At 41.9% G+C, this 13,505-nt stretch overlaps 1 protein-coding gene across 2 annotated transcripts in view; it reads left to right on the top strand.

The window, feature by feature from the left end:
* LOC119488180 (band 4.1-like protein 1) overlaps positions 1-13,505 on the top strand; it is a 99,840-nt gene that overhangs the window by 39,786 nt on the left and 46,549 nt on the right. For both annotated transcript variants that reach the window (XM_037769594.1, XM_037769602.1), the window contains exon 2: positions 13,097-13,234. In XM_037769594.1, the coding sequence (XP_037625522.1) occupies positions 13,196-13,234 (39 nt within the window). In that variant the 5' untranslated portion in view covers positions 13,097-13,195. The remainder of the gene's footprint in view (positions 1-13,096; positions 13,235-13,505) is intronic.

Below are 13,505 nucleotides of genomic sequence, written 5' to 3'. Positions count from 1 at the left end.
TGCCCTTGTCCTTGGCAGTGGCAGCGGTGTACCAGATGGTGATGGAGGAAGTGAGGATGGACTCGATGATGGCAGTGTAGAAGTGCACCATTGTCTTTGGCAGGTTGAACTTCTTCAGCTGCTGCAGGAGGTACATCCTCTGCTTTGCTTTTTTGATGAGGGGAGATGATGATCAGCTCACACTGGAGGTCCTCGGAAATGATAGAGCCCAGGAGGTGAATCAGGGGCGGGTGGGGTTGAACCATCTCCACTGCTTTTAGAGCGTTTAGCTCCAAGTTGTTCTCACAGCAGCGAGTCAAATAACTGTTAGCTAACATGTTCACCATATCAACTTTATAAGGTGATAATATGTCAGTTTGTGTTAACAGCTTGTTGCGTTTCCCTCAAGTCAACAGAAAAATCAGTGAATAGAAATTTAATGTGAAGGCTACAGCGGCACGAAGTTAAGCACTCACTTAAAGAGTAAACCACGGCTGGTTTTGTTCGGCTTGATCAACATGAGTGCATCAGTTAACAGTATTTATGCAGTGATCTAGGAAGATTGCTGTGATTTCATTCACAGTGACTTTTAGATGAAAGTAAATCAGACATTATTCAGACATGAGCCCAACATGTCTGATTGTCATCACATCAAGGTGCATGTCTGAAAGGGGCTTAAATGGCGGCCTATGCTGCCAACAAATACTCCTGCAATCATTGCCTGCTTTCAAATTCTTCACAAGGCAGTTGATTTATTTCTGCATGAAAATAAACAAAAAGACAAACTACAGCAAACAATGCAGGAGTGAGAAGAAAAACTAGGGGCTTGTAAAAACATCACAGGGGTAGAAAAGAAAGAAGACATCTGAAACAAAAACGTTAAAATAAATACAAAATGTATACATGAGAACAAAAAGAAAAATAAATTAATATAGACCTAATGCAGAAAGCGAAATCAAAGGGAAAGAGAGAGAGTGTTGCGTGGGAGGATGTGTATGTGTGTGCGTATTTCTTCAAAGGGAAAGGGGAAATGAGGGTGAGAGTAACTGTGTGTGTGCCAAGCTGAGGCAAAACTTGAAGCATTTTGGGTCATCAGACGAGTCCTGTTTGAAATTGTCGAGCGATGTGGATTTATTGACAGCGTGACTTGATCTGCCGCAGAGTCGAGCTTGTCTCATCTAATGGAGAACAAACAGTATTTTGTCTAGGAATCTGTTGAGTTGTAGACGTCTGGAGTATCTTGTATTATAGGTTTGAACTTGTGAACTGAATACAGGTATGCTTTAAAGGTTACTTCGGTATTTTTCAACCTGGACCCTATTTTCCCATGTGTTTGTGTCTAAGTGACTAATAAGGACAATCTTTTTTTAAATTGAGGGATAACTCTGTAACCGGCAGCCGCGAAACGAGCTGCGAGGGCAAGTGAGCAGCGTCAATGTAACGTTACATACACTAAAAGTTATTGTTTTTGCCACTGACAGGCTCAGATTGTTATTATTGGTGTCTGACAACATTATGGAAAGGATACTACAGTAAAATAAAACATATTTCTTACCTATGCATGATCCTTTCTGTTTGTTATTGTGTCCAAGTCCCGCTCAAGGAGAAGTCTCGTTGTGAAATCTGAATATCCGTATACTCTGGCTCAAATAAATACGGGCGGCCATCAAATTCAGAAACCTCAACCACATTGTGGAAATCATCTAAATATACAGCCATGACATTGAAAATGTTTTAGATAACACTAAGCTACGCTTTCTGTACTCCAAAACAACAAACTCTGCCCGGCTGGCACTCACGTTTCCCTCATGGATGTATTCCACTATTCCACCGTTGTCTTCCGATTTCAGAACAAGACTCTTTCCATAATGGAAGACATTTATAATAGCATGAGGTTGAGGAGTGTGGTTTTGAGTGAAACATTACCACAACTATTGGATGGATTGCCATGAAATGCGGTGCAGATGTTCATGTCCTCCTCAGAATAATCGTTATAGTAATTTTCCATCTAGCTCCGTCATCAGGTCAAAATTGGAACCGTTCAATATTATATGTGTTTGTGACCAGATACCTGCTAAACTAATGGCAGTCCCATAAGCTTCAACATCAACATGTCATTGTTATTGTGAGCATTTCAGAACAAGACTATTTCCATGATGTCAGACACTTATAATAACATTCAGGATGTGTCATGGCAAAAACAAGCACTTTTAGTGGCTGTAAATGACGGTGCCAGCTTGCCCCAATAGCACCATATTGCAGCTTGTGAGCAATTGTTGTCTCTATCAGTCAGTTAGACACAAAAACATGGGAAAATAGGGTCCAGGTTGAAAAATGCTGAAGTTACCCTTTAAAGTGATAAAGGAAAGGATATTCATAAGTAACACACTTTATCTGTCTGCCTGCTGACAGTCGCTAGGCTAACAAATATGCATAAAATTGTCAACAGCTTCTCAATTCTTATCTCTTTTTTCATGATCAAATGACCTTTAACCCTACTACACTAAACAGTAAAAACGCTTGCGAGTGCAGTTTCATTCAGGCGCTAAAATGACAGAGTGTGACATTATTGAAACCGCACTGACCTGTTGTTTTTTTGTCATCAGCACTTTACCAAAGCCAAGGAAACAGCTGCAATTATGGTTGTAAGCTACAGGAAATTATTTTCCCACTCATAGATTATAGTGGTGGTGGAGATTCTGGTTTGGGAAGTGCAACCATTGTGACAGTCTCTCATTAACTGGAGGCACAGCGGAGGCTTCACGCCGAGACAATTACACAGTGGCCTTTGAGAATGTGACAGCATTTATTTATTTTTTGACAGGAACTGATAAAACAGGAGGCACATGTGCTCGCAGCTGAAAGTGTTAAATGATGCAACATATTGTATGCATGTGATGGGATAAAAGTGGAACAAACTGTATTTTTCATTATTAGAACAAAATAATTATATCCATTTGGTGAAGAGAATTAGAGCCCTTGCCATGAAATAATAATTCTTCAGACATAAAGTGGGCGGTGAGAAAAAATAAAAAAACTGCTGCGAGACTTGTTGTGAAGTAGACTTTGACATTTGCAGCCCGAACACTCACAATAGACAAAAGGGAATGTCTCAAAAACAAGCATTTGAAGGGCATTACTCCTTTAAGTGGCATAGATGTGTCACATTTAAGGTTCTGAGAATTTAGCACAGCTTTGAGGCACAGTGCGCTCGCAAGCCAACGAGTTCGGTCTTGCCACCATGTGTCTCCCTGCCCCCGAGGCTCATGATGCTGCCTGTAAAACCACCCATGTGCTCCTGCGCCCATGTCCTCATTTTCCTGCTAGCATGTTCTCCAACGGTCATGTTTCCCTTTAGCTACGCTGCTTTTGCTCATTTATCAGATGTGAGCGGGAAAAGCACGATAGAAGAAGCGTGAGGGGGGGGAAAAACTTGCATTTGTAGTCCCTGCGGTGCGTGGAGTCTGGCAGGTTCAGGGACAGATCCGTCAGCGGTGAGACGTCCCTCCTCGTGCACGCACCAGTGGTCTCCAGCACAGCATGAGAAAGGTCAGCTACCATTAGACGGACTGTGACAGAATGATGTCTCCGCAGCAATTTATATCGAGCCTGCCTGCCTGCCTGCCGCTGGCTCTCAGTAATTCTGCTCTCCATCTGAGACTGTGTGTGCTGATATTCCTCTGAGAGCGAGCACCTTTAATTTTGCCAAGTTCCAAACTTTGTGCTGCTTTGCATTCAAATAGTCTGAAGAGCGGAAGGTGATCATGTGTTATTACTACAGCTGCACAGGGGAAACGGGGTCCTTTTTTTCTCTCGGGGTGATTCCAGACATAGTGCAGGAATGTGAAGCTTGAGGAGTCATGCAGTTGTTGTGGCTTTACTTTACTTTAGCCTCAGTCTTTCCACTCAGGCCTCATCTGTCATCATCCATTGGCTGAGGCTCACCCAGGAAGCTAAGCAGGATATGAGGGGGCACTCCAGCTGCGAGAGGCGTCATCTTAAGAAAAGAATACCAGAGTGGAAAAACACACTGCATCTCTTAAAGCTGCAGTGGGTAGAAATGGATCATATATGATTAAAAAAAGTTATTTTTATCAAACGGTCACTATATCCTGACAGTAGTGCATGAGACAGGTAATCTGAAAAAAATCATGGGTCTCTGTGTCCTCCGGTGTCCTCCGGTGTCCTCCGGTGTCCTCCGGTTTCCTCCGGTGCTCCTAATGGCATCTATAAGATTTCACAGACTGAAGGAAAACAGCCAATCAGAGCTGATCTGGAGTCTGCCGTCCAGCTGCCATCTATGAGAGCCGACGAGTCAATCACTCGCAAACTCTGACCAAACAGTCAAACTAGGCAGCGCTGATCAAATAGGAATCACTATTCTGTTACTGTAATGCCTATTTCTCGCCTAAATGTTTTCAGAAATATCTTTTAGTGTACTGTTTAGCTGTAAAATAAGAAAGTTTGTGACTTGGCAGCCATGTTGAGATCTGCTGAGGAAATACCAAGCACCGCCCACCAGCTGGAGCACAGCCAATAGGAACACTCTCTCTCTGAAATGACCTGTGATTGGTCAAAGTCTTCCGTCAGGGGTTAGATTTTTTAAAGCCTGAAAACAGAGCCATGGGGAGGTGCAGAAGTTTAGTTTTCTCTCAGAACACTTGAATTACAATATGCTGAAAGGTTATTGTGGAACTTTAGCACAATGATGCCAAAAACTTATTGCCTACTGAAGCTTTAACGCACGTTGTGCTGCCTGTGTGGCTTCCATCAGTGTTACACTGTAGTTGTCAGTGTGTATGACGGGCCGTATGTGTGATGTTGGTGAATGAGAGCAGTGTGTCCTTGAAGCCCCCCCATCCTTCTTTCTGAGTGACTATATGAACTGTCACTGACACGTAGCAGTGTGCCGGGGATCAATGGGGCCGAGACATGCCAGACTGAAGCACTGCTGCCTTCTAGGAGGAAGAGCCAGAGTAGTTGACAACATGATGAGTTGTTCCAATTTCACTGCCCAGTTCAACAGCAGATATACTCACTGAACTTATATGAGCAGAAAAGAAAGAAAGAAACGCTGCATGCATAAACACGTGTGAGGCCAGTACTACAGAGTTGAGAAGTGGGAGAAGTTGCTGGTTACAGAAGTATTTTAAGTAGGGCTGTCAATCGATTAACATATTTGATCGTGATTAATCGCATTATTGTCCGTAGTTAATCTCATTCACATTTTTTATCTGTTCAAAATGTACCTTAAAGGGAGATTTTTAATACTCTTATCAGCATGGGGGTGGGTAAATATGCTTTATGCAAATGTATGTATATATTTATTATTGGAAATCAATTAACAACACAAAACAATGACAGATATTGTCCAGAAACCCTCACAGGTACTGCATTTAGCATAACAAAATATGCTTAAATCATAACATGGCAAACTGCAGCCCAACAGGCAACAACAGCTGTCAGTGTGTCAGTGTGCTGACTTGACTATGACTTGTCCCCAAACTGCATGTGATTATCATAAAGTGGGCATGTCTGTAAAGGGGAGACTCGTGGGTACCCATAGAACCCATTTTCATTCATAAGTCAGAGGTCAAGGGACCTCTTTGAAAACTGGTGATGACCGTTTTTCCTCGCCACAATTTTGTGTATGGAGCGTTATTTAACTTCCTTCGCGACATGCTAGTATGACGTGGTTGGATGGACTCCTTAGGTTTTCTAGTTTCATATGATACATCTTCACTCTAGCTTTAAAACTGAACCTGCTACATCTCCAAAAGGTCGATTGCATTTAATGCGTTGAAGAAATTAGTGGCATTAATATACTAACATACTTGCTTGTCGCTAAGGGTAAAGCTCCAAACCTACGCTAAATCTCGGCGAGGAAAAAACATTTTCAAAGGGGTCCCTTGAACTCAGACCTCAAGATATGTGAATGGACAATAATGTGATTAATCGCAATTAAATATTTTAATCGATTGACAGCCCTAGTAATAACGTGAAAGGCTCTCTCCGGAGCCAGTGTTTGGTATGTCCGTTCTGGGCTACCGTAGAAACATGGCGGTGCAACATGGCGGTCTCCTTGAAGAGGAATAGCTCCCTGAGTAGATATGATGGGCTCATTTTAAGCTAATGAATGATGATTTTCTTTCTATTTCTGCCAATAGATCCCCCAAAATCCTCCTATACACTGGTCCTTCAATTCAAGACATCACTTGTATCTACAGTACATGCTGTATATCATCACTGTCACTGCACCGTTGAACAGCAATACTGTAAATTCGTTCTGCTCTTGCTCGTCAATAATGTTGTCTTACTCTGAATGCATTCCTCTTTCACCTAGCATCATTTACAACCTCTTGTCCAGAGTGCTTCTGCTCCACCTCACTCGACTCAAACATGTGACCTTAAACTGGAAGGTCAACACTTGAATCTTCCTTGTAGTAAAAGCACTCATGAAGAGCACCTCTCTTTCAAAAAGGAAATGTGAGGAAATTTATTACAATGAAGCATTTCAGTCATGAATGACAGCTGTAACTGCAGACCTGTGTGTTCATTCACATGCTGCGACAGTTGAACCCATATGCAAATAACTTACCAGCTAGTAAAGGGGATGCATTAGTAGCTATTGTGTTGCGTCTTTCTCTTTTGCCAGTGCAGTGCTCTTTGTGATTACTCGACTGCATTGTGCGCTCAGTGCATGCTAATGGCTAAATGTGATTAAGACCATGGATAGTATAATGGAATTAGAGTTGTGTATCAGCCAAATAGTGCTGATTGTGCCTGTCAGGGCTCAGAGAGAAGCAGGCTGTGTTTGCTGGTAGATGGCAGAGGGAGGCTAGCAGCGGTGGCCTGCATCCCTGCTTCAAACTCCCCGTCCGTCCCCGTGTGCAGCTGCATGCAGCTCTTCCACCGCTAACCAGAGGGAAGGCTGTGTGACATTTCCTTTCAGTTGCGATGCCACGTCAGCTCATTTCCTCCCTCTTGTCATTTCTTATCTTTTCCGTTTATCCTTGATCCTCTTGTCTTTCTGGCCGCCTCATATTTTGGCCTCTCATCTTCCCTCCTTGTTCAGTTCGTCTTTCTGTTTTCTCTGTCACTCCTCTGAAGAGAGACGAGCGGCTGTGGAGGAAAAAAAAAAGAAGAGTACTCTATGCTGTTACCATGGCAACTGCATCTCGGAGCCGAGCCAGTACTCTTCCACAGACATGCGTGCTCCCTCTCTCGCTCTCCCTCCACTCGCCTTGCTTAGATTAAAGCTTACCTCTGATGAGAAAGAAGCAGGAGAACCAAGGGAAGAGGCTGCGCTTGTTAGAGGAGAGTAGCGTTTCATAACCCTCCAAGGAAACAATGTGCTTTTCTCTGTGATGAATCATTATTACTGATGGCAGATATCAAAGCCAGACATTGTCGGTGAACTGCACACAGTGTACAACAAAGGAAACGCGCAGTGTATTCCTGCACTGTTAGGTGCTTTCTTCTCCTCTGCAGAGGTCCCGGCTGCTGGGTTGACGGAGGCAATTGTGGGTAATGGACTGGTGCAGGAAATTAATGCATTTGCAGGGCTCTACTGCCTCGCTCTGTGACATCAATCTGTATTAATTTGGCAATTAATCTGATTTCATGAGATGTCTCAATAAGGGACCCCGTTTACCACAAACTAACTTTGGATTACGTGATTTGTATTCTCAATTTTGTGTATATTTGTGCATGTGTCCTCAAAGGGCTTTTCCATTATTGGCTTTCATGTATCGTATAAACCTTTTATGAGCAAAGCAACAGTATCTATCGATTTGGGTATGGTTAGAAAACTTTTCATGGTTGCCTGTGTGCGCGTTAATGTGTGTAGAACAGAAGTGAGAAATGGCCACAGTGGGGAGCAGATACGGTTAGACGGGCTGTTTTCAGATTATTCGTTGCTGTGAACACAGCACAGCTGAGACGGGCGTACTCACACAGACAGCTGTAGATGAATGCATTGTGTCATGTCGCCCAGATGGATGTTAAGTGAGGGGGGACGTCAGCGTCTGTTTGACTTGGACCGAATGAGGAAGTGCGCACCTGTAATGCACGCAGGGGAGACGCTCGTTATTTTCAGCTTGACTGAATCCGACTGGGAGGCGAACGCGATAACAGAAAGACATGCCGGCATGGCAAGTGTTTGCTTCCCTTTGCCATCAGAACACTATACCCAATGGAGTTTTTCCTCTCCAATCAGGGAGTTTATTTGGCAGTCATATCCATGATTCAGCCAGTGAGGGAAAATTGATTTAGCAACTTATAGCTCAGAGCCCAGCTGGATCAGACAGCGAGGGGAAAATGAGGCCCTGAGTGGACATACCACTCCGCGCTTCACTTTTGTTCCCAAAGGAGAGGAATTCATTTCTGTCAAATCTCTGCGGTTGTGAGTAATGAGACGGCTGTGAGAGCACAGGAGAGGAGGAGTGAGGTTGGAGGGTTTTATTAAGCAATAAGCCACAAGAGGTCGCGATTTACAGTGATTTTACAACAGCTAGGGGGCGCTGTTGTTGTAAAATCACTGTATATCATGGTTACTACTAGGGCTGACCCAAATGCTTCGATGCTTCGAAGCTTTGACAGTTGCCATGGTAATCAAACTTCAAATCAGTATTCGAATGCTTCGAGATTTTTTTTTTTTTTTAATATATATACATAAGTATGTAATAATAAAATAGACCATGAAATAAGGAATAATGCTACAAGCTTATTCATTATTCATATTCAACATTTATTGTTATGAGTTTTTCTCCTACAGATATCACTGTTGGTTGTGTGTAGAGGTGCGTGTGTGTACAGTGATGCGGCAGCGGCACAGTCCCAAAGCTTCAAATACCTTCAAATACTTCTCACCGAAGCTTCGGAGCCCAAAAAATGGTATCCGGGACAGCCCTAGTTACTACATATACCTGGCAAGGTTTCATAAATTAAACACACACAAAATGTAATAATTTATTGATAACAAATAATCATTCTTCTGCCAAGCAATGCAGTTCTTCAGCGACATTTAGCAGAACGGTTGCCAAGCAACACGAGGTGGAAAGCATGCTTACAGATTGGGGTGATTATTAACATTTACCTGGGTATTGCCATTAATTATGTAATTGCTGAAGTAGTGTTCAATCATGTTAACACTCTTCTTTGCTGGTACAGGGGTGTTTGACTATTGTATATATATATAGTAAAGTGAGGAGAAAGAAAAAAAAAAAGTTCTCATCATATTGCAGTTTCATTATAGCCACATGAAATGCAGCATCTACCATCGACAACTATTATGCTCACTTTCCTCTATCTGTTTTCACTTGCCAGCAATATAATTTTTGTTTGGTTACTTGCTGAGTGTCCGGGCTACACTGTAAAAAAAAATGATACTGCTATAAATTGCCAATATGGTTATAGAAATGTCAGCATAATAAGCTACAAATAAAAACATGCAAGCTAGCTAAACTTACATTGTTAACTTACTGTGGATCGTTGGTGTAGTTAGTCTGTTTTGGATGGAGATAAAAGGTCGGTGGATTTGGCGGCAGTAAAGACAGGTATTTCTCCAACATAGCGACAGGACACGGTGGGTTCCCTGGCTGCTCAAACCTAAACCCCTGTAGGCGCTCTTGGTTTCTTTTGCCAGCATCTTCGTGTATTTTTTGTGCATTCATTGAATGACAGCATAGCGTACTCCTGACCATTCTTGTCCAGGCGGATGATCAGGTCTGAAAACAGCGAATAATCTGTTTAACATAGGGCTGGGCAATATATCGATATATGACATTGGTGTTGTTTTTTTCCTGGATGTCAGTGATGTAATTTTCTGTTGTAGCTGTTCTATTATTTCCCTGTACCCACTTAATCATTATATCAACATTACTGATGATTATGTATCACAAAACTTGTGTAAATAATTTTGTGAAAGCACCAATATTCAACCCTACAATATTGTCGTAATATCAATATCGAGGTATTTGGTCAAATATATTGTGATATTTGATTTTCTTCATATCGCCCAGCCCTAGTTTAGTGGCCCCAGTGTTTCCCTCTACATAAACCTGAACCAACCCGTAACCCTAACCACTATTTGACCGGGGAACAGGCTTCGACACAACACCTGCTTCGTTTCTTGACTTTTCCAGCTCCTCAGTTTCTCTCTCATTCATTCCAGTGTGTAACAATAGGTGACTTATTGGCACAGTGATATTGAAATGCGGTCACAGCTGTGTGTTTGTAGAGTATTTTACAACAGGTTTGAACGCAGCTCAGCCGATCACAATCAAGGACGGGAATTATCCGTTTTATTACACTCCTTTAACCACATGCAATATGTCAAGCCCTTCCCTGGTTGGGAGTCAGAGGGGGAGGGGTTGTCTCCTCTCTGAACCGGTGTGAACCGGTTGTGTTCCTGTATCAGTCATCAGCCACGATTGCCCACTGTATAACCCCCAGGTGCATTATGCTGATATGATTTGCTGCTCTTGGGGCAGAGAGGCCTCCAGGGTCGTACAGAGACGGGATTAAATACAAGGTCTTGGAGTATTGTCTGGGGAACTCTATAATACAATACATGCATTATTCCTAAATGCTGTGTTGAGCAGATCCCACTGAGGATATGTTCACACATTATGTGCCTTGTCTTCCTTTTATGAAAGGTCATGGAAGAACATGTTCCAGGGTCATAAGCATCCTTTTCATCTGATGGGGAAACATCCATCCTGGGTCACAAAAATATCCATCCACAGGGCAGCTTTTATTTAGGGGGTTGATGAGCAGCTTCTTTTTCTTTCTCACTTGAATAAGTAGCCAAACATGAACTAAATCAACTCTACAGTGGAGTTTTAAATTTTCAGCTATCTGTGATCTTCATTTTTGTGTCATGCACATTAAAGTACCCGGTCCACGTAAGCTTATAAGACATTAAATACACAGTTGCAGTGTCAAACAAGGCTTGTCAGCGAATATTATAAATTATTACAGAAAACTCTATTGGGAACAAAATTCTTCTACGACTGTACGTTGGCTTTTCTAAGCTCTTCAAACCACATCTGACACAGAAAGGGTTCGCTTCTTAAAACACAACTCAAGTCTTTCATTACCATGCAAACAGAATACATATGCAGAAAGTTAGAACAATGCATTCAAGACTACAATGCTTAAAGTATTATATAAGACGCAGTGAAATGATAAAATCCATAAAAGGGGCATTGAGAGGACAAACAAGATATAATATATTAAAGGGCCAGTGTGTAGTATTTAGGGGGATCTATTGGAAGAAATGGAATATAATATTAATAAGTATGTTTTCTTTAGTATATAATCACCTGAAAATAAGAATTGTGTTTTTGTTACCTTAGAATGAGCCGTTTATATCTACATACATGCCCACTTTACAATAATCACGTGCCGTTTGGGGCAAGTCATAGTCAAGTCAGCACACTGACACACTGACAGTTGTTGTTGCCTGTTGGGTTGCAGTTTGCCATGTTATGATTTGAGCATATTGTTTTATGCTAAATGCAGTACCTGTGAGGGTTTCTGGATCAATATCTGTCATTGTTTTGTGTTGTTAATTGATTTCCAATAATAAATATACACATACATTTGCATAAAGCAGTATATTTGCCCACTCCCATGTTGATAAGAGTATTAGATACTTGAAAAATCTCCCTTTAAGGTGCATTTTAACAGATAAAAAATGTGGGATTAATTTGTGAATAATCATGTTTTACTATTTTAATCGATTAACAGCCCTGTTATTAATTTTACATTCCATTTCTTCCAATACATCCCCCTTAATTCTACACACTGGCCCTTTAATAGGTGCTGGGAGATGGATTTTGTTGTTCTTGAACAGAGACATGCTAGCAGTTTCTACCTGTTTCTAGTCTTTATGCTAAGCTAAGCTAACCGTCTCCTGGCTGTAGCCTCATATTTACCAGACAGACAGATATGAGAGTGTTATTATCAACTCATCTCACAGCTAAAAGGCGAATAAACATATTTCCCAAAATGTCAAACTGCTGCTTTAACATAATGTTTTGTAAATATAACACGGTTTGAAAGTAAATGATGATTTGTTGATGAGAAAAAAAAAGATTTCTCTTCACTAGTCCAGGGGTGTCAGTGTGAAATGTCTCAATTAATTTCTTCAAATATCGTTAATATCTTTCTAGTGAGTCTCTGTTTGGACTTGCTCAAAGGACACACCTCTCTAAACCGACAAAACTGGCTGCACTTTACTTTCGCTTCAGCTGCTGCTGTTGTTCAGTCCACCCACACCTATAACCTACAACCGAAGGCAACAAATTCTAACCGATTTCCATAAAAATGCAGTCATTGACAAAGTGAAGTTGAAGTCGATGAGGTAAGCTGTGGGGAAGTAGAAAGGGGGAAAAAACACTTGAAGAATGATGATACATAACAAAATAGGTCAAGCAAAGTACCCGCTCTGCACTGTAACATTATACTGTGCATCTTTGTTTAGTATTAATGCCTGAATGTGTTTTTTATTAGACTAATCAAAGACAAAGCTATGACGTGAGCCAACATATTACTGTTCCTTATATGCATTTTAGGGATTTGCATAGTCCATTGCACCATAAAGCATTCATACCCACACATGGATGCTAGTACTCTTATCAGTGTTTTTGGTTTAACACCTTTGCGACTGAAGGAATGCACTGTTGATAGCCATGAGCACCAAGAGTAGCGGTCTAATTCACTAATTCATTTCTTTTTTTTTGGTAACCGTCATCCCGGTGCTGGAGCTTGTCTTGCTTAAATAGATGATCATTATCTGGCTCAGTGAGGAATTTTATAATTAAAGTAAATGTCCTTGCCGGCAAGGTGAATTATGTCTGTGGAAATTGTGTTGTATCAAGAAGCTGTAGCTTTCAGAATTTGTAATGAAGGTGTGATCCTGGCACCAGTGCCGTTATTATTTTGGGGTGAAGGCATTCGTGTTCAGAATTTTTCACAGTCTCCAGCTGCAGCTCCTGCTGTGATCTCAGCTCTTTTGATGCTGGAAGAAAAGCATGCATTACCGTTTTGGACGTGGCATTTTGAAGAGAGGCTTGAAAATATATGTTTGTTGTTTGTTGTCTTTTCTCAGGTTGGTGTTACTTTGCTGAAGAGACAGAGGCAGGCCCTGAGTCGGAGGTGAAGAGAGCAAGACAGGAGTCCTCCCAGACAGCAGGGGGCAGCGGCAGACATGCAGGACTCAGCCTCGGACAGCAAGATGGCCAAACAGGTCAGCATCTAACTATGAAGCAAGGCATCTCTGTCTGTCGTCTGTCTGTCTGTCTGTCTGTGGATATGTATGTATGCATATGGGTATGTCCTTCGCATATCTCGAGAACCGTTCATCTGATCTACTTAACACTTGGCGGGTGTATTGCTAGAGACCCAAAGACGAGCAGTGTCAAAGTTGGTGTAATTTTCAACTCGCGACACATTCAATATTAATGTGCAGCAGCGGGGCCGGGGCTTCCAGGCACTCCGATCGGGCACGCGCTGCGATC

This window comes from Sebastes umbrosus, chromosome 1, assembly GCF_015220745.1.
Source record: "Sebastes umbrosus isolate fSebUmb1 chromosome 1, fSebUmb1.pri, whole genome shotgun sequence".
In the NCBI taxonomy this organism is placed as follows: Eukaryota; Metazoa; Chordata; class Actinopteri; order Perciformes; family Sebastidae; genus Sebastes; species Sebastes umbrosus.
This window is presented reverse-complemented; position numbering and strand designations above follow the sequence as displayed.